A 27,815-nucleotide genomic window follows, 5' to 3' on the forward strand; every position below is an offset into this window, starting at 1 on the left:
ACCCTACCCAATTCACTTTTCCATTTCCTATTGAGATGCAATCGTTTCCTAGTGAAATCACACCTACCAATAGCATTACATAAACCAAACCCATGTCAGATCAAGTAGCTGCCCAAAGCAGGTGATCTAACATCATGTAGATCCTTCTTACAGACCAATTAACATGGAGCCAATCATACTGCACGAAAGCAAGATACAACCCAAAATTTGTATGGGTCTTTGCAGAGTCTATTTTTACCAGGTCACTTTCAATATTGTAGCACTGATCCTTATTAACACTATTCCCTGCTCCATCCAGTATCACAACAAGATCTTTCTTTCTAAAGTCCTTGCACAAGGATCCTATATCCTCCACCACTTGGCTAAGACGTGTACTGGTCTTGAAAAACATTTTGACCTGATATCTGACACTTAATTTTTCTTGAAAAATCTGGTGCATACCTCTTCCACGGCGACTTCCTAACAGCAGAAATTACCTCATATATTCTACATTTTCTGAATCAGTTGGTTCCCTAATGAAAGTCTGTTAGGTATTAACTACAGCTACATCTACTTGAGCCTCTTCTTTACTCAACTGTTTTATACATCAATGATGAAACAATCATATACTATTCTCCTTCTTTGGCCCTTATTCCCTGCTACCATTTCCCACTTGTCTTCGCGTTTGTTGATGTAATGATGTACAATCTGAAAAGAGATGCACAAATATCTTGTCAGATCTTGATTTCAAAGTGGTAAAATAATGGGCAACTTGGTTTAAATATTCAGAAGGATAAAATTGAATAGTTCACAAAAAGACAGAAAAATCTATAGTATTCTTTGATTAGAATGTCAGTTAGCCACCAATGGAATCAGTCAACTGATACGAAATCTACATGTAACAATTTGTGGGTCTATGAAATGATATGATCACATTTCTTAACTGATGGTGAAGCATGTGATAAACATTGATTCATTGGTGAGAATATAGCCAAAAAACAGTTAAACTAGCAAACAGATTGCTTACAAAACTCGCAACCCATCCTAGAACCTTACTGAAGTGTTTGAGGTCGGTACCAATAGGACTAATGTCTGACAATGCATGTATGCAAAGGAGGGCAACATCAAGGTGTTTGAAGGTGGATGTCAACTGTAATGCATAAGAGTACTTACAAATATCTTACGAACGTTTGTGTCCTTATTATCAGACATACAGTCATATGTCTTATAAAATAAAAATAAAATCCACTGACTACACTTAAATGTCAGACTTTTGTTTCTATAGCTGACTTCGCAAAACTAAGATCTAAATTGCAGTAAGTGGACTTTATTTTAATTTGTACCTACTTACAGAGTGTCAAGAGACCATGTTAACAGGCAATTTTAGACTTGTACTGAAACTCCCCCCTCCAATCTGGTTGCAGCGCATGGATGTAGGTCTCTTTATATGTTCATCTTACAAGATTTAGATCAGAAAGGTTCCCCAATAGAATCTTTGTCTACAATTTGAATGAAAAAACAGATGAATATGGATCACAGAAACGGAAAATTGTAGACTACTGCTAGGGATCTGAATGATGACATCATGGAATTCGACCCTTTGTATAGAGACTGAGCTGGACAATTTTTGATATGTTGGGTTCTACGAGCAGTCAGTTCACAGAAAACCTTTCTGGCTGTGCAGCTGCATCACACTGCAAATAAAATAATTATCTGTTGCTAGGACAAGAACTCAAGACTGGGACTCTGAAATCAAGACAGAGACTTCGGTTTTAAGTATTCGGTGTCATTTATTTTATTTTACCATGTGATGCAGCTGTGCACCCAAAAAGTTTTTATATCAATTGACGGCTGGTGCGTCTAATTAAAACCCAAGTAAAACGAGGATAAGATGTGGTCTGAAGAAATGACTGCGGTGTTAGTGTGTATTGTTTAAGTTTGGCAGAAAACGTGGCCGAAATGACGTGATTTATAGCTAGACACCAGAAGCAAATAGAGAGTCATCAGAAAGAATGCTAGAAACTAATTTTCACGACGTGAGGCCAATGAGGTGTTAATTCTGTGTCCCGAGGTTTGTAGGAAGCGGAATTGTACCAGGTGTGTGGCTTTCATATGCAACCTCATGTTTGATATTGGAAAATCTATAAACTATCGTTACAAACTGAATTCTAGAAGCAGTTGCGCCAAAGAGCGATGATCATCAGTTTGCGTCGACATGAGCGAAACTTTTATTTTTAAGTGTGACGGCTATCGTGGTGGAATGCAAGGACTTGTATCGATTGAAAATGGTGTATATCGATATATAAACAGATCGAATGTCAACATTGTATTTAGGTATAATGAATTCTTGTAGGCATTTACATAAAGAAATTTTGCATAATGTGTATAAAAATGTATGCAGAGAGGGCGTAGGCTTCAGGAAAGTTGATTACTTTCTTGCGAGTAGTCGATGCGTCGATGTGTTTCGCTTTTTTTGTGACTGTAGAATGGTGCCGTCAGTAGTAGAAGAAACAAGAGTGTTGTATCAACATTTAAAGTAAATAAGTAGTTGTACAAGCGTTGGATCAGACTTTTAAACCTGCGCTATCAATCTGATTCTGATTAGGAATGCTGTGGTGTCTGCTGTTAGACGGAGGTATTGGTTACCTGTTTGGTTGGCTAGGAAAATGGCAGCCGTATGTGTATAAATGAAGTGGAGTCGATGAGACGGGACTACGGATATTGTTTCTTGCGATGTCCCGGCTGGCTGATTATTTCGTAATAGTTGGATACGATCACGAAAAAGAAAGTAAGTACCAGTTGTCATTGTTATATATTTTTCCACAGCTGTCACTGACAACTGATGCTGTCAGACTTATTTTAAGGTTGATGACCGTAATTAAAAGCTACTAAAGATTTGTATCTTGATACTGAACAGCACTGGCTCTTGTGCAATTTATTAATGAGGTTAATATGTGACAGCCGTCATGTTTCTGGTGCAGTAACGAAACTCAATACGCGACGGACTGTCAGAAAATCTCACAGAAGCGATGTATAGCAGTAGCGACATAACGCCCTAGCACAATTTTTTACTATTTTTAATGGTATTTTATCGTAAGTAAGTGAAAATTAGGTTACCTAAGTTTTTTGGAGGAGAATGGACGTTTTAATACATATGGGGCTACTACAACCGAGGTTGTGTTGAGTGGGAGGAAATTGTAGCCTGTTACTTAAGTGTTTACAGCATTCGTTGTACTTCGGATTCGTTGTCGGCTCTCAACTTTTGTGGTTAACGTGACATAAACAAATCATTGTAATTGCCAGTCTTCGCCTCAAGAATTCGAATATGAACATAGCCGAGGTGCACACTGTTGTGTTGTAATGAAAACGCATCTGTTACCTCTTTAACGATGTTAAATATTACTTAACATAATTTTTCTCCCCACTAAACCAATATTTCCATTCTGTCTTTCTTATTGGAGTTATTAAAGTAATCACTATTTTACTGAAACATTCTTAGTTTAGTTTTTACCTGTGTGAGAAAGGTTAATGAGCTATTGGGCTATAAACAGAATCTATTCCTCCATAGGCCTAATTCCAATAAATTGTTTCCCAGTGCTATGAAATAAAGTATATGATTTATCTCCCTCTCCAAATGGATTCTAAAACAACAAATATATTCATTGATGTAAAAAATTATTCGTTAAATGTGTGCTGGGTGTTACTGTACATAGCATTACATGGCCGCCCTCTCTCATTCATGTGTTGTGTAAAGAAACATAGCTCAGTGAATGCCTTCATATTTCATAATCTGCTGTCTCAGTTGAAACTGTTATAGAATGCCTTGCTGAAGAAGTTGGGTAATTTAGGGCTATTTTAAATGTGAAAGTATCAATAATGTTTTTGTGTGTGACTCATTACTTCCTATTGAAGGTCCAACACTTTCCCATTAACTTAATTCAATAGTTAAAAGTGTTGTAAAATTACATGCACCTCTTTTTGCCTCTCTTTCTGTGGTCTCAGTTTGCGTACAGTTTTCAGTTAGTTAGATACCACTATTTGCATTTTGTGTAGATCATAACTGGGGCCTCTTGTTATTATCTGAGACAAATCAGTTTTACAGTTCTACACTTTTTCAGGAAAACCCGAGTCGGGTGTGTGCGCGATTTTTGTGACTGAATATGTCACTCCTTTCTGGGTCACACTGAGGCTAAGTGATGGATAGTGCACATCATTTTTCAGTCTTGTGTACATGTATGAATGTTGTTTTTCAAATTGTAATTATAGAGAACCAGTTATTAATTGCCGAGAAAATGGTAATATTTTTTGCTGGCGAATTGAATGTTCTAAGACATTTCAGGCTTGCAGCTTGTTACCTCTCAATTACATAGTGATATTCTGACTGAGTACCTGTCGGTCAAAACATTGTGGATTGTAGTTAATGACAACCAGCTGCAAGCCCAAACTGTCTCTGAACAAGAAGGCATTAGTTACATTTTGAAGTGTCCAAGTTATTGCATTACCCATGATTATACTGAATGGACAAAATAAAACTGAAACATAACTGTCCCTTGTAAATGAGCGGGAGAACTGCATAACACAGAAAGTTGTGAAAACAATGATTTTGATGCACTAGTCCATTGCTGTTACATGCCTGCACATGGGATCCCCCAGACACTCTGTCTGTAGTACTACTTTACTGTGTCATTAAATTTGAGTGACCATTATGCATCAGAAAATCCCCATCAGTACTTCGAAAAGCTGTTGTACAGTTTGATACCTCTCCACATCATATCACAATTCTTTTGCAAAACTGTGTAACAAATCTCAGAAGATGAATGAGTGTGTTGATATTTTCAGCAAGACAAAGCAGCTGCAGTAGCACACACTCTTTTGACAAACTTGTCAGAAGTACATGAGGTTTTCAGTGAGGAGAAGACAATCAGCAGAGGCAGTACAATCTTATGGCTGCCTTGATCACCAGATCTCTCTCCCTCTGTGATTTTTTTTTCTTTTCCTGGGGGGGGGGGGGGGGGGCAGGGCGGCAGGGCAGTTGAAGGTCTCACAGTGGAAGAGCTAAAGGGTAACATGAGAAATGCTATTGTCTCTCAGACAGAACAGGAAAGCAAATCTCACAGTGTGGTAAATTGATCACAGCCCTGCATCGACACCTAAGGTGTTAGTTCCAGCATTTTCTATTGTGATGTTCCTTATCAGGGGTTAGTTCCACATATCTCATTTTATGAATTTTCTTGTCTGGTTGAATTTTGTGCACCATGTAATGCTTGGGTGATCAGCAAGGAGAACTATTCCTGCTTCATAGTCTTTGAGGAAAGATGATTTGCAGGCAACAAGGGCAGAACCAGTATAGATCCCTGTGGGACGTCTGTAGGGTCCATTCTGTTTTATTGTGTACACTTCTCGAGTTGCTTAATGTAACTCTGCATCCTTGTGTTTAGATAAGATGAAAACAATATGCCAGAAAGTTCTCTGATACTATAATCTTTTCTATTTCTCTAGGAGAACTTTCCAAACTGCATGATAAAATACCAGTTTCTAATAATTTGTCACTTTAATTTTGTATAATGTGATTCTAGAACTGAGAAATATTATGATCTGATCTGTGTAGACGGTTTTGAAGTACAAATTGACATTAAGTGAGCCTAACTTATTCTGAGAGAGATTTGTTGTGGTTCTTGCAGATGTAATATTTTCCAGAACTTTTGAGGAGTTAGTAACCTTGAAAGGTAATTGTTATCTGTCTTACTATGTTTCTTATAAAGGTGTCTGACAGAAGCATTTTTTATTTGTCTGGTAATATTCCCTTTAATAGTGTTATTGTGTCTGAATACTACATTAAATGTGAAAAGCAATTCTTTAATATTTTACTTTAGATATTATTAGCGCCATGAAAATTTTTAAGTTTGCTGGAGATAATTACATTCTTAAATTCTTTGACAGATTATGGGGAAATAGTGATTTGCTGCTGTGTGTGTTGCTTTGGTTCTTGCATGTATTCTGTTGCGTTATTGGGGTTGACTGAAGCGTCCGATTCCCACCCACTGGCTTTGATCCGTGACGTAAGCTGTTGTGTTGTGTGACGTCATGACAGCATGAAGTTTGGTTGGCAAGTGTGGCATGTTTGTAGGTGTCATTGTGTTGCTGTTCGTAGTGCCCTCTGGTGGTGTGTTTAGGGGTTTCATGATGTATGGTGTATTTGGTTCAGTTTGGTGTTACTGCTTGTTCTGGGTGGTTCTGGTTTTGGCTGTGCGTGGAGAGGAATTGTTTTCAGTGAGTTAATGATTTAGTGTTTGTTGTGTGAAAGTTATTGTAGTGCTGTTCGCTGTAGGTCATGTGTTAATTTAAGTAAATTAATTTGTTGATGCTCTTGTTAGGTATGGATATGACTGATAAAATTAACAGCGTGCATTTGTACCCTGAGATGGGGGCGAGTCCGATGGAGTTGCAAAAATTTCTGCAGCTGTTTTGCTTGTTGGAGGAGGTTGTGAAGTGTACTGTTTGTTGTCACGACATGAAATTGGCAAAAGTTTCGGTGACTCGGATCAGGGACGGTTATATATGGTGATGCCATAGGTATAACCTATGGTGCTCCATACGTTGCATTTCTTGGTTCAAGACGTCTAGGTTGGGCATGTGCGAGATTGTGTTGCTGATGTACTACTTTTGTTATAAATCCTCTCACAGTTTTTATGTGCATGAGACTGGCATGAGAGAGGAGTGTGCTTGACTGGTTTTCGTTTTGTCGTGAAGTGTGTTCGGGGTTTATTTAGTACAGGGGTAAGTTGGGTGGGCCTGATGTTGTGGTGGAGGTGGATGAGTTGCAGTTTGAGAAAAGGAAGTATGGGAGGGGTAAGTCTGTAGTTGGTGTCTGGGTGTGGGGGGCTGTTGTATCGGGGGTGGGTGTTTGGAATGTGTTTTTAGGTTTGTGGAGGGGTGGACTAAGAGGGAATTAGTGGGGTTCATTGAGAGGTTTATAGAACCGATTTCTACTGCAGTTTCTGGTACTTTTTCTTCTTGTAGGGGGTTGTATTAGAGAGGGTACAATCATTTAGTAGTGAATCATAGTTCAGGGTTCAAAAATTATGAGATGGGGGGGGGGGGGCTTCTATGAATACCATAGAGGGGGGTGTGGGGCGGGTGTGGGGGGTGCTGTTAAGTCAGTTCTTGGTAATAAGCCACCCCCACAATGTGGCTGTGGAGCCAGACTGTTGGTATTCCATATATTGGTGGAATGTCCCCTTCTTTCGCCCCTTTTTATTAAGTATAGCTTTCCAAATTCGATATCTTTAATATTAGCAGACGATTCACAGATGGTTGAACTGGTCCTTAGTTTACTTCGTGAAAGTGGTTTTTATTTTCAGATATAAGGTTTTGCTTTACTCCTGGAGCAGGTGCAGGGTGGTTGTGGTTGGAGCCTCTCTTCATGTTTTCTAGGTTTGTGACCCATGACCACTCCCCTATGCAAAGACCACTCTTTTATCCCTCTGTTTTTCCAGTTTTTATGTTTGGTCTCTACCCTTTTATGCCTTCTGCTGTGTGTGTTTTAATGTCCTCGTTTTATAGTTAGACCCCTCTGACTGGATCTGTCCACTTTTAGTGGAACCTCCCTCTTCCACAAGTAACTTTGGAACTATGGTACAGATGACCTTGCTGTTTTTCCCATAAGCCCCCTCAATCAATGAATCAGTCAGTAAACATGGAAATTCCCCTGTGGGTCTGGGGGTAAGAATAAGTCTGAGGTATTCCTGCCTGTCTTAAGAGGCGATGAAAAGGAATCTCTCACGTTTCGGCGTTTGTGATGGTCCCCTGCAGGGTTTGACCTCCTTTTTTCAAAATTTTCTTGAAGAATGAGCCAATTGGGGAAGGGAGCCTTATATGGTGCATTGTGTCCATCGTGAATTCAGATCTTTAGCCCACTTTCTCATCGTCGCATTGCAGTCCCACCCATTCTCCATCCCTTGGGTGAGGGCACCTTCCTGGGTGTGTTTTCCACCATGCACTATCCAGTGTCACTTCCTGTGTCGACAATGACCATGGACTAACTTATACCTCATATTCAACATGGTAACCAGTCCGTTGTGGTGAGACCACCGTGTACCCTATTGGTTGTAGCCCCCTGACATCACGGGAATTGCTCTGTTGATGCCTGCGCCATTAACTTCCCACGTGTGGCAAGGAGTAGATGCCCATCCCACTGTGGCATCGGGTCCTGGCAATGGCCATCTTGCCAGGCGGCCTCTGGTGCGGCTGGGTGGAGTCTGTGGGGAGGGCCCGTGGTTGGAGTGGGTGACACGCCACGAAGCATAGTATGTCATCTCGTGCTGGCGGTCTGTCCCCAGCAGTCTCTAAGTGTAACTTTAATGCTAAAATATATGACCTTAAGTTGTTCCCCTCCCTGACCACACCATGGAAGGAATGCCGGGCTAAGGATGGCAGTGAAACTTATTCACCCTTGTACCTCGTACGTATGAGAGTTTGATGGGGAATCTTTCATGTCCATGAAGCCTCAGTTTTTTGTGGAGCGTTTGGAGGACAAGTTTGGGGAGGTGGAGGACTTGTCCAAAATGCGTTCTCGGTCAGTTTTGATTAAAGCAGCATCCTCTGCCCAGTCATGGGCATTACTTGCTTGCGTAAAGTTGGGGGATGTTTCTGTTACCATCACACCTCATAAGAGCCTCAATATGGTCCAGGGTATTGTATTTCACAGGGACCTTCTTTTGCAGTTAGGCGACGAGCTGCATGCCAATTTTGAGCAGTGTGGTGTTCATTTCGTCTGGTGCATCCATCGGGTCCAAGGGATAACCAGGTTGCCACTGGTGCCTTCATCTTGGCCTTTGAGGGTGGCACGTTGCCCGAGAAGGTCAAGATGGTGGTCTACTGCTGTGATGTCAAGCCATATATCTCTCCGCCAATGCAGTGCTTTAAGTGCTGGAAGTTCAGCCATATGTCTTCCGGCTGTATTTCCAGTCCCATCTGTTGAGATTGTGGATGTCCATGGCATCCCAATACTCCATGTGCCCTGCCTCCCATCTGTGTCAAAAAGGCTAAGAGAAAATTTGAGTACCTACATCCTGTGGCTATGATATCCTCATACGCTGCCACTACGAGAGCAGTTCTCGCCCCATCAGTTCCTCGAATTCCTGTCGCTTCTCAGAACCGGGCGACTACACTTGCACCCTTGATGGTGGGGGCACTTCCCTCCCTGTTGCTTCCGCACCACCTACTTTGGGAGCAACACCTCCCCAATTATCGGGGATGTCAGTCCCCACTTTTGAGCCAGAGAAGGGTAAGGCTTCTTAGACTCCTCTCGCTAGGAAGGGATCCCTTTTGTCGCTCCCTTCCCAGGTTTCTGCTAGTGGGAACGATGACATCCACTAGCAGCTGAAGAGCCCAAAACAGTTGGTCATAGGGCTTCAGGCTCATCCTCAGTCCCCGAGACTGATTCAGTGAAGTCCTCCCAGCCCGGGAAACCCAAGAAACAGTGCGAGAAATAAAAAAAGACCCCTGCGAACAGGGAACTTGCGGTGCCACCCACACCATTGCTACCTACAAGTTCTGCATCTGAGGATGGTGTTTGAGATTCTGGCCTCTGCTGAGGGCCTAGATCTCTCTGGACCCTCAGACACAATGGATATAGACTGCTAAGGCAAAAAAGTCAGTGGCAGCAGGTGACCCTGAGGTGTAAACTGCCTCATTGAATATTCCGTGCCTTCCCAGTCTCACGATGATGTCACCCTTCAGTGGAATTGCAGCGATTTTTCCACCATCTGGCTGAGCTACGGCAACTGTTAAGCTTCACACCTGTTTTCCGCATTGCCTTCCAGGAAACTTGGTTCCCGGCAATGCGAACCCCTGCCGTCTGCGACTGTAAGAGACATTACAGGAACCGTAGTGACTGTAATCAAATGTCAGGTGGAATTTGCGTTTATGTCTTAAACTCAGTCTCTAGTGAACCTGTGCCCCTTCAAACCCCTCTTGAAGCTTCTCCACCAGCACTGGTGTTGCTGAGCGGCGCCTACTGGGAGCCATTCACAAGGTGCAGTCATGTGCTCTTGCCCACGGCTTCCAGTTTTTGGCAGCAAAGTCGTGTGTCACGCACTTCTGTCAGCATCGTGCCGTTCGTCCGGAACCAGAACTTTACCTTCATGATGATACACTCACTGATAGTGGAGAAATATCGTTTCTTAGGTCTAGTTTTCGACACCTGATTGACTTGGCCACCTCACCTTCGTCAGCTTAAGTGTAAGTGCTGGCAGCACCTCAATGCCCTCCACTGCCTGATCAGCACCAAGTGGGGTACAGATTGCTCTATGCTGCTGCAACTCTACAGACCCCTTGTTCAATCCCGCCCCGACTATGGCAGTTTTGTTTACGGTTTGGCAGCACTGGTGACACCCTCAGTGTTGCGTTTACTCCACACAGTGCATCACTGTGGCATTCGCGTAATGACAGGAGCATTTAGGACGAGTCAGGCGACCAGCATGCTAGTGGAGGCCAGAGCACCTCCACTGCAAGTTAGGCATACGCAATTGCTCTCAAGTTACGTTGCACACATTCGTAGTTCTCCTGCGCATCCGAATTACCATCTCCTTTTCCCGCCCACAGTGGTTCATCTCCCTCATCGGTGGCCTACGTCAGGGCTTACAATTGCAGTTTTTGTGCAATCCCTTCTCTCTAAACTGGAGTCCTTGCCTTTACCATCTATACTTGAGGTTCATTCATGAACACCTCCATGGTATGCACCTAGGCCGCAGCTTTGCCTAGACCTTTCACGTGGCTCTAAGGACTTAGTTAACCTTGCCGCTCTCTGCTGTCACTTCCTCTTGATTCTTAACATGTTTCAGGGCTCTGAAGTGGTTTACACTGATGACTCGATGACTGATGGTCATGTTGGTTTTGCCTACATCCACAGAGACCATTTTGAACAACATTTCTTGCTTGATTGCTGCAGTGTTTTCACTGCAGAGCTGGTGACCATCTCTTGTGCACTTCAGTATATCTGTTCATGCCCTGGGGAATCATTTTTTCTGTGTACTGACTCCTTGACCAGCTTACAGGCTATTGGCCAGTGCTACCCTCTCCATCCTTTGGTAACGTCCGTCCAGGAGTCCATCTATGCCCTGGACCGGTTCTGTCGTTCAGTGGTGTTTGTGTGGATCCCAGGACATGTTGGCATCCCAGGCAATGCACTTGCCCAACAGGCTGGCCAAACAGGCTACGCAGAAACTGCTTCTGGAGATGGTCATCTCTGAGCCTGTCCTGTGTTCTGACGTATGCCTTAGGGTTTTTGGCTTTGGGAGATGGAATGGCATAACAGTACACACAACAAACTGCATGTCATTAAGGAGACTATGAATGTGTGGAAGTCTTCCATGTGGTCCTCTCACAGGGAGAGCTACGCATTGGACACGTTTGGGCATCCCACTGTTGCCTCCTGCACTGTGAAGTGTCGGTGCGGTGCCTGGTTGACAGTGGACCATATACTGGTGTCATTTGATCTAAGTTTTAGTGCGTGTCCTTTGTCCCTCTGTGTCCTCCACCCTAGTGCTTCTAGGGTGGAGGTTTTAATATGTTGCAGATTGGCTGGCATCTCCTTTTTTCTCATGGTCAGCTAGCCATGGTAATCTGTCTTGTTGTTTTAATCTCTTCATCCCATTTCTTGTGTTTGTCATTTTCATGTCCCCTTTTGTCCATTTACATGTTTTGTTACCCTTCATCGTTCTTGTTGTTTTTTTCTTTTATTCCGTTTTGAGTTGTCAGTCTCGTTTGTTTTATTCTCACACTTGTGGCATTGTTTTATTCGAAGAAGGGACAGATGACATTGTAGTTTGGTCCCTTTCCCTCCTCTTTTAATCCAACCAACCAAACGTGGGAACACCTAGGGGTCATCCCCTACAGTGATCCTTGTTCAGCAGTGTGTGCTGAAATGCTTGCTCCAAAATGTACAGCTGCTTCCCTCTTCTCCATGAGCATTGTATCAGGTCTTCAGACCTGCAACAAACTGCTGCCTATCTTTCTATACAGAGCTTTGCTGATTCTCTTTATCAAATTTGCTTATGCTAGTGGATTCCCCATTCCCTAGAATGATTGCCCATTTTGTCTTTGCTCTACTTAAGTACTTTCGTTAAAGTGTCACATGCCCATAACACCACCAGGTGGCACTCAATCTCTCAGTGGGTAATGATCATAATTGGACTTATCATCCACATGAAGTGAAGAAACTTGAAGACAGTGTTATGGAAAGGGAGTACAAACTTAAAATAAAATGGGATACTGTGATAATTATGTTACAGAGCATTGAGAGATCTAATTCCAAACGAGGCACCTAGGGTAAACAGCATTCCCTCAGAATTAATAAGATCTTTGGAAGAACAATACATAAGATTGCCTTGAAGAAAAAGGTAGTAAACCCAATTCCAAAGAAAGGCAGGTGTCAACATGTGTGAATATAACCTAACCATCAGTTCAGTAGTTCATGGTTGGAAGAAATTGGCACAATTTATTTACAGATGAATGGAAAAACTGGTGGAAACTGACATCAGAAGATCAGTTTGGATTCAGGAGGAGTGTAGGAACACTGAGGCTCTACTGACCATAAGACTTGTGCTGGAAGATTGACTGAAAAACAGTAAACTTCCATTTGTTGCATATCAAGATTAAGTTGTGGATAATCTTGATTAGAATACATTCTTCGAAATTCTTTACTTACCAGGAATAAAATGCAAGAAGCAAACGGTTACCTGCACCTTTCCAGATAACAAATTTAGTTGTGGGAGTTGAAAGTGAAGCGTTATCCTACTCCCAAACAGTGCACAATTCAAATTTTTGTATTTTGCATTGTATATGAGTAGTGAGTATTTGAGTATTTGCAAGTATTGCAAAAAAGACTTTCACAGTTAAAACTTTCGCCATTGGCCTTTATCAGCCACACACACACACACACACACACACACACACACACACACACACACACACACACGACTGCAGTCTCAGGCAACTGAAAGCACACTGTGAGCAGCAGCAGCACCAGTGTCGTTTGAGTTGCCCGAGAGTGGTGTGTGTGTGTGTGTGTGTGTGTGTGTGTGTGTGTGTGTGTGTGTGTGTGCGTGTGTGTGTGTGTGTGCGCGCGCGCGCGCGCTTTTGTTGTGCCTATTTGTGACTCAGCATCTCTGCTGTATGGTGAGTAGCAACTTTCCTTCGCATAATATTGTTACATTCCATCCTGGATTAGCCATTGTTTAATATTTGCAAGTAATTAGATGAAGTCTTCCAGAACAAGAAAATTTCATATAGGTAAATATTTTTACTTTACGTGCTCATGTGGAGGTGTCGATTATTGATAAGCAATCTAACACAGTGTATTCATTTCTGCAGAAAGTATGTGGACTCTCTCTTGGAGTTGTGTTGCACTCTTATGACTTAATAAATGACTTTTAACAACCAGTACTCTTTCTTCAATATTACTAATTAGCTTTTCATTAACAAACATTGATACAAAATTTTGACTGATACTGGCCTCCATGAAAACTCAAACTTAACTATAAAGTTGTTTACAATTTCAGTAATTGGCCATGACAACACATAGTATTTTTCAATTTTGCGAAGCAGTCTCATTTGAGTTAACTGTCAATCTTCCTGGATTAGAAATGGTTGTTTCAATGAAAGAACAACATGCTTCATGAAATTTCAGACTCGTACTTTTGTAAATGAAATAGGATAAGTAATTTGTCATTTACAGGGCATGTAATTATTCCAAATAGTGTTGGATAAGGAATAATGACTGTGAAATGAATAAATGTGAATGTAATTATAAGATTAATAATGAAAGCAGCTACTAATATTGAACAATACACTAAATGCTTTATGTCCTATTGATTTGTAGTGAGATCTATCATACAGTAGTATAAGAAAGAGAAAGTCAGTTGTTGAGAAGGGAATGAGACAAGGTTGCAGCATGTCCATAAAACTATTTAATCTGTGTGTAGAGTAAGTAGTAAAGAAAGCCAGGAGATATTTGGGAACAGAATTGTAGTTCAGGGAGAAGAAGTAGAAACTTCTTTAACCCTTTTTAAGCATTTTAGACATAGACCTCGGCATTATCATCCTTGTGTGCCCATTAAATTGGGCATGGATTTGGTATCCGCACCTGCCAATAATGCCATTGTAACAAAGGATGTGGAACCAACAGTGCTGGCAGCCAGCGAAATGATCAATTTGGCCACCTACAGGGGATGTCCGTGCCATGCTTGTTGGAAAGATACCCTAGTGAGCGAGATGAGAAGGTAATGCAATTGCTGATTGAACCTTGTGTATTCACTTGTTTAGACATCAGACTACCTAATATTCAGCCACTTGCAGAAAGTTGCTTGTTTAGGCGTAGCTCTCTCTCCGTTTGCTTCCTTGACGCATTATGTATACTGTTGACATTTCTGGCTTGTGTAGTTTTCAGTTAGTATAGTTCTTCAGATATTAGAACTCTTGATGTTGAAAATTTGGTGTGGCCCTGATAGTGTGATGTACTACACAAGTTTGCAAGTTATTATTTTAAACCCATACACCAGGAACAAGTTGTAAAACTGGAAAACATCTTCCAAATTATTATTAGAAGCATTATGAAGTATGGAAAATTAAATCCCAGTTAATGGAAAGGTTTATGCAACTGAAAGGGCTACTGGAGATGGTCTGCAGGGATATCCAATTGGGGAAAGGGTCACAAATGAAGTCATTGGGAAGAAAATGGATGTAACAAATTTGAGTATTGATTTTGTGGGGAAGAAAAACAATGCACATGCTATGGACTTTCGAAAAGGATGTCGGAGGAGAGATTGCCATGATGGATCGTGGAATTGGAACCACAAGGAAGGAAGAAAAAGGGGAGAACGTCGGTCTCAAGGATACAAGGGATTCAGACATTAATTTGAGTAAGAAATTGAAAAAAGTTGTGAGTGATGGACATAAAAGTAGAATGAAAATTAAATTTGGTTTCCAAGCTTGCGTTACTGAAAAATGTAAATACATTGTTAAATTGGAATAATAATTATATTTAGTAATTTTAATACATTCACAAAGTCTGTGTGTCTGTGTGTGTTTTAGTGGACTTAGATTCTAATACACTGGATTTAAAATTTTCCTGTACTATACTTTTTTGTTTTTTAACTTTTTGGCAGGAAGTGGAATAAGTAGTGGTATTATTCTCCAGAGGTTTCCAGAGAAAGACTGGAGTGATACACCATTTATTGAAGGCATAGAATGGGTATGTTCCTTCACATTTACAGTTCATTTACTGATACTTACTCCCTAGGCCAATTTTCATTTCAGGTTCTCATTAGAATTTTCTTTCTTTCTAGTTTTGCCAGCCTCAGGGATGGGCCTTGTCAACAGAGAGACAGGAACCAAAGTTCTTTGTTTCTGTACTTACAGACATAGATGCAAATCGACATTATTGCGCTTGCCTTTGTTTCAACGAGACTGTTGCTATTACTCCAAGCAAACCTGTAGACGAGGTATGTTAATTATATAATGTTTCCATTGTGTAGTTGTACTTAACAAATAACTTTAATTGCCAAATAAATAATATAGTGTCTACAGATTACAAGCAATTTATATCTGTTTAACCCCTACAGTCATAGAAACATCAGAATTTCATGAAGAATCACGCAGGAAGGGAACAGTTCAAAAATACAGGGGCGTGGGTGAATACTAAACCTCATTACCCTTTTACATTGTATTAAATGTTCTTGGTGAACTTCTTACGCCAAATTTATCTATAATTTTAAGCTTTGACAGTGTCCTACATTCTGTTTAAGAAAAAGTTAGTTGTTAATGAGAAAATGAGAATCCAGAAATTTGAATTTCATAGTTATGCTCTTGTGACCAGTGCTCAATGAAGCAGGTAAATGGTTTCAAGTTTTGGTACAGTATGCAGTTTGAACTTATGCACCATTGCATATGTGTATTCAGGTTATTGATGTTAGGAAGTGTGTGTAGTGGTTGTGTGCACGGCAAGAGGGAACTGAGGGTAGCTTTCAATGGTGGTGGTAAATAACGTTGTTTTTATTTGGCTCAATTTTGTATAGAATAATTTTTAACAAACAGGCTACATAACTTCTTTGTTACAATTACACAGTGATGGGCTTATGTTATTTTCTGTTAGTTTGTTTAAAACTGTATGTTGCTTACATTTTACATGCATGTGTTTTATTGTTACAGGAAGAAGACACTGTGGAAGGGGAGAACGCCCATCCAAGGGCCCTGACTGGCAGTCTGACACGCAGTATACCGACTATCACACACCATAGCATAATGTATGCCCCAAAATGTTTGGTACTTGTGTCACGATTGGACTACATAGAAACTTTCAGGGTAAGATGATATTTTAGCCACTGTTTTGAATATGTGTAATAGCAATATAGATAGCTAAATTTTATAGTGATATTATGATTAGTTTGTCACATGAAGAACTGACATAAGCTCTACAAAATTGTAAGGTATTAGAACTCTTTACGTATGTGACATCTCCCTTGGTGCCACACTTTGGCTATAGAGTGCCTAGGCGTACATTGTTTGAATTAACACCTGAAAATTTAAGTTTGTGGTGTACTGATTATTTGAAATAAATATTTTCTGTGCATTAAATATTTTTACCATTTGTTCTGTTATCGGTAATAGATACGCATTCACTTGCAAATATCATCTCTGACGTTGTAAAATTTTGCTTTTGAATTGGACCTATCACAGATTTATGTAATACAGGGTGAGGCAAATAAAAGTGGCCTGGATGAGTGGATGCAATTGGATGTGAATATATGCAAATAACCACACACTGTGACATGCACGCCAGTTGTACACCTGCCACATGATTAGCACAGGATCAGAACATGGTGGGGGATGAGTGGAGAAGTGCAAAGGGGATGATGGTACTGACAGTGGAATAGGTGGTGTTATTGTGGAAAGTTACATAACAACAAAGTTGTACAATTTACATATTGGAGTCAAACATAATAAAATGAAAAGAACTGAAGAAAGGTGTAAAGTTATGGTTTATCAAAGCCAGAAGCTTTTCCTATAACAGATTGCTATTTTCTTCAGCATAAAAATAATCTCCATGCTTTTTTTCGCCTTACTGTGACCTATGGTACTATGTTTTGGGGAAACACACTACATTACAAAAGATATTCTTAGTGTGGAAATGGGTGACACGAACAATCTTGTGTGCCCAGTTTGTGAATTTTGTGCAAGCTGTTTCTTTAGAGTCTTGTAATCCTGACTCCAACATCCATATAAGTATAATCCCTTGTGAGATTTGTGGCTAGTAATATGGACTGATTCAAAAGGATTTACAGTGTTTATTTATTGGCACTGGGCAGAACAACATTTTGCAGAAAGATGAGATTCATTATACAAGTTCTTTTTTTTCCCCCAGCAGAACTGAAAATGTGAGTGATGAATCTTAGATCTTCAAATCCCAGCTGAAAGGCTCGCTTGAGGAAACTTCTCTTATTCTCTTCTGGAGTACTTCAGAGTCATTCAGTGATACGGCAGCTTTGGCTGAGATGGGCCAATCTGAGGGAGAGGGGAGGGGAGGGGAGAGGCGGAAGGAAGTAAGCCAGAAAGATAGTATGAAAATTATAAAAAGTGAAATAAATTTAATTGACAAATGATTAATTTTTTTTTCAAATGCCTGTTCCAGCTACAGTTGCTTTTGGTTGTACACCAGAATATTTTTCAAACACTAGTTTAGTTAAGAGTCAATGGTGTACAGTTCATTCAAGTGGACAGCTTCAGCTTCGTTCTGTTAAATAGGAGATAAAATTTGATAGCATTACATGATTTGAAAGTCGTTTATTTATTTATCATTAGTATGTTCTTTTAATCTGTCGCAAAATACTAGAATTAACAAAATTAATTTAGGAGTGATTTCACAATCCATTAGACATTAACATACTTAATAACTTCACAGGTGCTTAGGGACGTTGTGGATCATATGCTGACTGTACAAACTGCTTCCATCAGATGTTATTCTGTGAATCTTCCATTCAGTTTTTTTTGTGAGTCCTAGTTGTTTCAGGTTGTCCTGTAGTTCATACTCCCTTCTTGTTCTTGGTCTTCCCGTGGGGGTGGGGGGTGGGGGGTGCGCTTACCCTCTGACCATTATTTTGAAACAGCATCATAATCTCTTAAACTTTGCTGATTGTATAGTATTGGGCTGATTCATAATTGGATATATTTCTTCATTGTTTGTTCTGTTACACCATTATTCTTCCTTTGCTAGCCCAAAAATCTTCCACATGATCTTCCTCTCAAATGCCATCAGTATTTTTCTCTTGCTCCTGGTGCTACTCATTCCATTTTAACTTTCATTGAGATTAGCCTTGATTTCAGTTTTGATTTTATGCTGTTACGTGATCTGTAAGCATTAATGATTTGTTAGTTCACTTTTAGGTAGACATTATTTCTCTGGTTGAAGTGTGATCCCAAGTATTTAAATTTCTCACTTATATTTGGTTTCATATCTCCCACCTGTAAATCCCCAAGCATGTCATGGTTCATTCTTCTTCTTTGCTATGTCATTTTCGGTTTTTCTAGGTTTATTCTCAAGCCCACTTTTCTGCACCACTGCTCAGGTCCACCACTGTTTTTATCATATCTTCTGCTGACTCGGGTGTAGCTGTCGTATCATCTGCATATGCTAGCAATTGCAAATTTCCATTCTGATTGATGCCCTTTCCTATATTTTTCACCTCAAATACAGCTTTTGCAAGGACAAGGTTAAGTAATATGGATGACAATGCATCAGCTTTTTGTATCTACATGTTATTGTCTTAAGGTATAAAAACCTCTTCCTAGGCTCAATAGCATGGTTTTGACTGGTAGGGAGATGTCCCTTGACCACATTATGGGCACTATAAAGGGCAAGCTCAGTAGCTATTACTTCACTGGTTCTGAACCAGTTGGATTTGTATTAGGGTTTTAGGAGTAATGTCAAATTATTTTCATCTCTTAAATACACTCTAACAGCTTTATTTGCTTTTTAGTAGAAATAAGCTGTTGCTTACATAAGTCCAAAATATTCCATCATTCAGTTACAGTTAAGTAAGTACATCACTGAAAATTTAAAACTCTTTTACAATCAAAGTTTCTATAGATAGCTAGGTTAACCACTTTTGCTTTGGAGTTACCATGGTTTGACAGTTTTGAAAAGTAAGTTTAACTTCCTTTCTTTACAAGTGACTTGACTGTGGTATGATTGAGAACCAAGCTGCTTTCCTTGTGATGTGTGGTTTTCTTTTTTAAGAAAATTGGTTGTATATAATGATTTAGGATTACTGGCCAATATTTTTGTTACGCTGATAGACACTTTTTAAAGTAAATGGCCCAACACTATTGTAGTTTTCGGAACCATTGGTTCTTCCCTTGTGGAGGAGAGATAGATGGTTTGAGGAACGTTGAAAATGAGATTGCAACAAGAACCAGGAGGAGGGTGGGGATGAAAAAGAGGTGAGGAAGGAAACAAAGATGAAAGAAACAAAGCAAGGAAGAAAATAATAGGGATAAATCATAAACATTTAATGAAGAAGAAAGGTGTGAGTGAGTGAGTGAGTGAGTGAGTGAGAGAGAGAGAGAGAGAGAGAGAGAGAATCTTGTATCAGGTGGGGAAAATGACCCACATGATTTAGCAGGCACTGAGGTCCGTGGTATCTGGGTAGTGGATGCCCCAAGTTGGGCAGTTCTTCTGTGTCCATTAATGCACTCAGCCAGTTTAATGGTGGTAATTTCTAGGTAAAATGCTGTGCAGTGAACACAATGTAATTGATGATCATCATGCGCAACATTCACAAATTGGGGACTGGAGCAAGTGGTTTTGGGTGACTGCACGGGGTAAGTTTCACAGGAGCAGGAACTTCATCTTAAGTCCAGACCACAAAACCATTGTCAGTAAATCTATAAATTTGAACCAAGCCAGTGGGCACAACATCTTGGTCTTAATGATTGCCTCTTCCATGTGACCAATAAGAAAGTTGACAAAAGATGGAGCCATCGTGGGTCTTGTAGCAGACCCCCCTGATTTGTTTTTAGATCTGGACCTCAAAAGGGAAGTAGTTAGGGGTAAGGTGATGGTACATGAGGTTTTATGAAGACTTTCAGGTGCCAGTTGGGAGAGGCAGATATGTATGGTTATGAGACTGAAATACTGAATTCAGTCTTCAGAAACTGTTTAATTGTGGAAGATCTTAATACAGTCTTGCCTTTCTATCTTTGCATAAATGCTTAAATGGCAGATATTAAGGTAAGTAATTGCAGAATAGAATAGCAAATACAATTGCCTACTAATGCAAACCATCTGGACTAGCTGAGATGCCTGCAGTATCCTGTAGAAATCGTGCAAAAGAACTTTCTCCCCATCTAGCAGTAGTTTATTGTACATCACTGAAGGAAGGGTATTTGTGTATGTATCAAACTGGAGACCTAGAAACGACAGAGAGGCTTTGTCCCGCCATAGCCCTCAGTGGTTCACAACCCTGCAACAGGCCACAGCACTCCACCTACCCCACTGCCGCCTTACAATGAACCCCGGATTATTGTGTGGTTTGGGCCTCCAGTGGACTTACTGAGTATCAGGCTGGATTTGTGACTGAATTTGGAACTTTCTTGAAGATAGAAATCAACACATCACTCTTATTGGAGCAAATTCAACAGGTATAAATGTAATTTCTAGAGAACGTCCAGGAAGTGTGACAAGACCGTTACTGTTTACTATGTATGTAAAAGATGTGGATAATCTTAGAAGCTCCACCAGGCTCTTCACAGATGATGCAGTTGTACAAGGCAGCAACACCAGAAGACTATAGCAAACTGATGGAATACCTGCAGAGGATTGATGAATGGTGCAGGCTGTGGCAGTTGACCCTGAAAGCAAATAAATTTAAGATATTGCACATAAATAGATGAAGTAATATAGTGCTGTAAAATTGAACTACAGATGACATATCGCTAGAAACAATAACACCATAAAATACCAGAACAATGTAAATTGAAAAAAACATGTAAAAAAATAGTAGAAAATGGCTGCTAGGCTGAGATTCTTAGGAAGGACCTTAGAGAAATGTAATTCATTCACAAAAGAAGTTGCTTACAAAACAATTGCTTGGCCAATTTTTGAGTATTGCTTGTCAGTCTGGGATATTTATCAACTGGAATTAATGGAAGAGACAGACAACATCCAATGAAGAGTGACACATTTTGTCACAGGATCATTTAGTTGGTGTTAGTGTTATGGAGATGTTAAACAAACTCCAGGAGCAGACATTACAAGAGAGGCATTGTGCATCACAGACAGATTTGTCATTGAAATTTGGAGAGAGTACATTCTGGGAAAAGTCAGGTAAGATATTACTTCCTCCCACATATCTTGCAAAATCACCACAATGAGAAAATCTGAGAAATTAAAGCTAACAAGGAGGTTTTGCTGATGATCATTCTTCCCATGTGCCATTTCTGAAAGTAACAAGGAAAGGGAAATAAAATAGTGGCACCAGAAATAATCTCTGCCACGAGTCATAAGGTGGCTTGCATAGTATAGATGTATATTAATGTGAGGATGTTTGTGTTGAGTGAGGTCTCATTGATACTGATGAGGAGGGTTCCAGGTGGGAGAGGGAAGGTGATGGATTTGAGGTATTCCGGGAAGTTGTTGGTGTATATAGTATTGAGAGGCTGTGCATGATGTTGGAAGTACTGAGACTGCTGTGACTGAGATGTGTTCAGTGTTGGCTTTGAAGACAGTTACTATGAGGTGGCCAGGATGGTTGTTTTTGTGTTTTTTTTAGGACGTAAGTAAAAAGTGAAGCTGCACAGATCAAGAGGGGTAAGAATTATATGGAAACAAAGTCCTTTTATGGGCGTGTGGTTTTAAGTGTTTTCTGCAGCTCAGTCTGTTTTACGGAATAATGTCACTAGGAACAGTTTTGTATTTTGAGATGTCAGAGAGGTGACATTGCTCCTCTGCCACCAAGTCCTCAAGGTCATGTCTTTCAGTCATGGAGACTTTATCCACGAGGAGGAGGATGACAATGATGTGCCATCAGGTCATAGATAGCAAGGGACTCAGCCCGAGGAAGATTTGGGGTTTTGGTGATATTTTTCAGGAATGATTGACAGGCAGTGCTTGAAGTGAGGTATTCCGAGACAGGGTGGTTTTGGGGAACATGATGATGATGATGATGATGATGATGATGATGATGATCCTTTTGGGATTTGGGTTATAAATGTTCTATGCAGGATTTAGTGTTCCCTTTGTTGGTTGTGGGTTAGGATTGGATGCTGAAATGGTATTTCCTGATGAGGTTATGGATAAATGAGAAGATATGGAATGGAAGTATGATTGAATTTGGGCATGAAGGTTAGGTTTTTGGAAAGAACAAATGTTTCAGTAGTGGAGGAGGATTTAAGGGAGAGGTTTAAGACTGAAAGAGCTCCAGGATTGTGAGTCTGAAAGTGGTTGTGGTTGTGCTTGTGCTTGCATGGGAGATGTGTTGGGACTCGGAAGTTAGATGGTGAGGACAGGCTCGTCTTGGTGGTGGGGGGGGGTGGGGGGGGGTGGGGGTGGGGGGTTGTTGGCAGTATTGCAGATGCTAGTTGTGGTAGTGATGGGGACAGTCACCAGCTTTGAGATACTGTATTTGACAACAGGCTGGACAACTTATTTAGGTGACGTGAGGCATTTTGTTATGTAGATGGCTGATTTCAAGGAGAATTAGATTGAATGTGCTTGTACTTCCAGAGTCTCAAAGATTGAGGTTCCTCTTTAACCTTCCCCAACCTGTCTCCCTTTCCTTCTCATGGAAGTGAGTAATATTAGGTTGGTGCATAAGTGCATAGTGTTTTTGTTTTGCACATTGGTATTATGGTTGCTGATTGTCAGTTTTTATTTGTAGTTCATTGTTGCTGTGTGAGCTTACATATGATCATTTTGTATTAGAGATAGTGAGTGGAGCTATAGATGCTAGAAAATGGCCTACCAAGTGGAGAAATTGAAACACTTCAGACATATTTTAGTTCAGTAGCAGAGTGACAGCAGCAGAGGAACCAGAAACATTTGCACTGTGTATGGGGATAATGCCACTGCACAGAGCATGGCAAGAAAATGGTTTTGTTATTTTAAGGAGGATCATTTTGACGTGAGTGAGTTTCCATGTGAAGGAAGACTTTCGGGGTGTGATGAAAATCGTTTAAATGCATTAATCCACAATTATCTAAGTCTGTGTATGCAGAAACTGGCAAATTTGATGAACTGTGATCATTCCATCATCATCTGACATTTGCAAGCAGTGGGGAATGCTCAAAAAATCGTGTGTACAGGTACTGCATGACCTAAGCCAAAATCCCAAAAGTCACTGGGTGCATCTCTGGTTGCTTGTAATCAGTTGGCTCGTGAACAACACCAGCCATTCCTGCCCTGTAACTGGTGGCAAGAAATGGTGTCTTTATGCTGACATGAGGAAAAGACAGGAATGGTTGAGTCCAAACAAAGCAGCTATATAGAGACGTGCTCGCATCCACAGATGGTAATGAAATCCACGTGGTAGAACTGCGACGGAGTGTTGCACTACGAATTGCTTTCCTGAGACGTATCCATCACTCCTGGCATTTGAAAAATGACCAGAAGTACTATGTGAAGTGATGCTACTCCATTATTACACCTGCCCACATTCTGTTAGACTGACAAAAAACCCTATATATGAGTTGAGGTGGGAAGTCATTGTGCACCCACCATACCCAACTGGTCTTAGGCCCCCAGATTTTTCACTTTTTATGCTCTGCATTGAGTAGCCTTCAAAGAACTTCCTTTCTGGATGAGAATGCACTTCGAACATGGCTTGCCGAGTTCGTCTCGAAACCATGTGACTTTTACAGTCACAGAATCAAAAATGAAAAGTGATGCCAGCAAGTAGCAGACTGTTGTAAGTAGTGAAGGAGAATATATTATTGATAACTAAAGTCTCTGTTATGCATCTTTGTTGTGTTAATTAAACTTACGAAAAAACATTATGAACTTGTGTACCAAACCAATACTTTCGATAGCATGGTAATGTTCTGTACTTTTACCATGTATGCTGTGTAGCTTGACGTTCTTTGAGGGGGATGCTAGGGATGGTGGAATAGATGAAATCCCTTATGGTCACTCCCATCATCTTGTACACAGATTATCAAGTTAGACTGTGCAGATGGCGTATGAGTGTATTGGCAAAACTAAAGATTTTCCCTCCTTTGATAGTTTTCTCAACTGGGCTTTATTTTTGATACAAAATTTGATTGCATGATATATAAACCTTGCTTTTCTTCCCTTCCCTTCCATCTTCAAAAATTATGCGTGTGACCACTTGTCAGTTCATGACCAAAAGCAAAGGTCTGAGCTTCATATTCCAAGAGCCGGCCGCGGTGGTCTCGCGGTTCTAGGCGCGCAGTCCGGAACCGCGCGACTGCTACGGTCGCAGGTTCGAATCCTGCCTCGTGGCATGGATGTGTGTGATGTCCTTAGGTTAGTTAGGTTTAAGTAGTTCTAAGTTCTAGGGGACTGATGACCAAAGCTGTTTAGTCCTATAGTGCTCAGAGCCATTTGAACCATATTCCAAGAGAAGAGGGTGAACCATGACCCAATTTCTGCACTTAAGTTTCCTTTTGTATAAACCTTATGTTCCTAGTGTTGGATCCATAGTCACTTAAGATTGGCGGCTCAGGATCAGCAGTTGAATTTTAATTACTTTGATATTGCAGGGATGTTATTTTTACCCAAAAGAAAATAACACCTGTGGATGCATCACATTAGTAGGAAACTCATCTGTACTGCCACCAGGAAATCTGAGAGGCCCCTATGTTCAGATTTAGTGTCTTATTGAGCGGCAGTCAGTGGAAGGTAAAGTTAGCAATGACATTTGTCTGGAAAGAAAAAAAGAAATTGGCATTATTGAATTCATTACAGAATCATAACTGTAATTGTGGAAGTACAGAACACGGGAATTTTCGTGGTTAGCCTGCCGTGATAATTACTGTACAATATCTTTATTGGGACACGATGTGTTAATTGGTCAGAACTGATCAAGATTTTATTTCCATGTATGGTAGCAATTGTTTCAATTTTTTTTACCCCAGAACTTCAAAATATTTAATAGTAACAGATAATGTATTACATTTTTACCACATTTTATAACTTAATTTACACTGAAATGTTCATATCCCCTTAAGGGGGATAGGACGTCAAACGGGCCAACTTGGAGCAGGAGAGGCACCACAGGTCATTTTAATTTCTACTGTCTATACTTTTACAAATAAATTCATAAAACTTTGTCAGCATGACCAGGAAGCATTGAGGACTCACACTTATAGCAGTGGAAGTTCAAAAATGTAGCAAAATACTTTTTTTTACATGTGAAATTCACCAGTTTTTCACTTACTACTGGCTGCATTTGTTTCTATAGGTGCACTTTTCTTCCTAATAAGAGACATTCTTCGATAAATTTTGCACAGCATGCAAGCAGTACTTACAGGTGTATGCAACTCTAGAATTTTCCAAATCTATTAAAAACTATGGTTATAATTGAGATAATTAACTATAAAATTTGAGTTTTTCTAAACAAGAAGTTTAATATGTAACAGTCTATTCATTTTTTTCATAAATTAAATAAACTCTAGAGTTTCATACACATGTAACTATAGTTTGTAAATAAAACAGAAAGAAACTTCCACATGGGAAAAATATATTAAAAACAAAGATTCCAAGACTTACCAAGCGGGAAAGCGCCGGCAGACAGGCACATGAACAAAACACACAAACACACACACAGAATTACGAGCTTTCGCAACTGGCAGTTGCTTCGTCAGGAAAGAGGGAGGGAGAGGGAAAAATGAAAGGATGTGGGTTTTAAGGGAGAGGGTAAGGAGTCATTCCAATCCCGGGAGCGGAAAGACTTCCCTTAGGGGATAAAAAGGACAGGTGTACACTCGCGCACACACACACACACACACACACACACACACACACACACACACACACACATATCCATCCGCACATACACAGACTGTGTATGTGCGGATGGATATGTGTGTGTGTGTGTGTGCGCGCGCGAGTGTACACCTGTCCTTTTTATCCCCTAAGGGAAGTCTTTCCGCTCCCGGGATTGGAATGACTCCTTACCCTCTCCCTTAAAACCCACATCCTTTCATTTTTCCCTCTCCCTCCCTCTTTCCTGACGAAGCAACTGCCAGTTGCGAAAGCTCGTAATTCTGTGTGTGTGTTTGTGTGTTTTGTTCATGTGCCTGTCTGCCGGCGCTTTCCCGCTTGGTAAGTCTTGGAATCTTTGTTTTTAATATGTAACTATAGTTTGTATGCTGTGCAAAATTCATTGAAGAATATCTCTCTTACTTAGGAATTAAAGTGTGCCTATAGCAACAAATGCAGCCAGTAGTAAGTGAAAAAATGATGACATTTCACATGTAAAAAAATGTATTTTGTTATGTTTTTGAGCTTCCACTATTTAACATATGATAGTTTTGAAGTTTATTTCTCTGTACTTTTTAATTCCAGAGCTGCTTGGGAATTATTTACACTGTGTATGTGGAGAACATTGCAGTTCCTTTGGAGACCTTGGTGGGCAATATTTTAGGATGCATTCAAGTTCCACCCCCTGGAGGCCCACAAGTTCGATTCAGCATCGGAGCTGGTGATCGCCAGGCTTTGCAACCTCCAATCAGTCCTTCACTGCCTGTTACACACACATCTGTTAATTTGCTTTTTCAACAACTGGGTAAGATAATGAGACATCTTCTATTCTTTAGTTATATGATATTGAGATTTACTTCAAATATGTGTATTATGTAATTTGAGTTCCGCTAGTAACTATGATGTTTTGCGTGTTATGTGAACCTTCTATCATAAGGAGATGCTGGAAATTAGTATGGTGATCATTAGCTTAGGAGCGCATTATAGGTAAAAACCTTTGAGACAGCCTGTGAAGCTTTCCTGGATAGGTCAGTTGGTAAGAGTATTGTCTATGAGAGGCAAGAGTTCACGTTAGAGTCATTTGACCAAAAGCTAGCAAAGTTTTCAGTCTTGTTTGTGTACCTGTCCACATTTACTGTGTAACTCTTCAACTGAAGAGACCTCTGCAGTTGGTGAGTTACTATGTAATGCAGGATGTTACAGCTCACGTGCCAGCTGGTGGGGAGTGGAGCACTCACAGGCACAGTGGTTCAGGGGTGGGCAAACCGCTGACATGTTGGTTGTCAGCCTACGCAGTCTTACTGCACTGGCTTGAGTACATGTGGATAGGAGTGGCCAAGTGCCTTGCACATGCACAGAATGTATGCAATTGGGCCCCCTGGTGGGTAGCCTACACTACCTGCAGCTGCCAGAGAGCAAGCTGAAGGTTGCACGTGATTGCCTGTGACCCATGGAGGGCAGCGTAGGAAAAATATTCAAATCACCTGATGATATCTTGGAAGTAAGTCAAAACCAGTAATGAAATCACCTATGATCCGAGTATGTTTCCCTAAGGGAGTACGCCTAGTCTGTTTACAACAGTAATGCCAAGGTAATTGTAATGGAAAGTATGGGATGAAAAGTGACAAGAGTTCACACCAAATCTGGTTGGTTAAATGTAGAGAACTGTTTATTGAGAGATAAATATACATCTATAATCCTCAGTCTACCTTATGATGCATGTACTTCTTGGCACCACTATCATATCGTAACACACCACCCATGTCTTCCAATCCTTTTCCTCTTCTATTTGGGGAATATGAATGGTATGTGAGATGGACAACTATTGGTAAGCTATTAT

The 27,815-nt window shown here is 40.5% G+C and overlaps 1 protein-coding gene across 4 annotated transcripts in view; it reads left to right on the top strand.

The window, feature by feature from the left end:
* The first annotated feature begins 1,499 nt into the window (after nucleotides 1-1,499).
* LOC126281453 (myotubularin-related protein 13) overlaps nucleotides 1,500-27,815 on the top strand; it is a 202,979-nt gene continuing 176,663 nt past the window's right edge. For 2 of the 4 annotated variants that reach the window (XM_049980436.1, XM_049980437.1), the window contains exons 1-5: nucleotides 1,500-2,767; nucleotides 15,147-15,232; nucleotides 15,327-15,482; nucleotides 16,189-16,341; nucleotides 26,561-26,780. In XM_049980436.1, the coding sequence (XP_049836393.1) occupies nucleotides 2,713-2,767; nucleotides 15,147-15,232; nucleotides 15,327-15,482; nucleotides 16,189-16,341; nucleotides 26,561-26,780 (670 nt within the window). In that variant the 5' untranslated portion in view covers nucleotides 1,500-2,712. The remainder of the gene's footprint in view (nucleotides 2,768-15,146; nucleotides 15,233-15,326; nucleotides 15,483-16,188; nucleotides 16,342-26,560; nucleotides 26,781-27,815) is intronic. The other 2 variants (XM_049980434.1, XM_049980435.1) reach the window with 2 other exon arrangements.

The sequence above is a fragment of the Schistocerca gregaria genome, chromosome 7 (assembly GCF_023897955.1).
Source record: "Schistocerca gregaria isolate iqSchGreg1 chromosome 7, iqSchGreg1.2, whole genome shotgun sequence".
Lineage (NCBI taxonomy): Eukaryota > Metazoa > Arthropoda > Insecta > Orthoptera > Acrididae > Schistocerca > Schistocerca gregaria.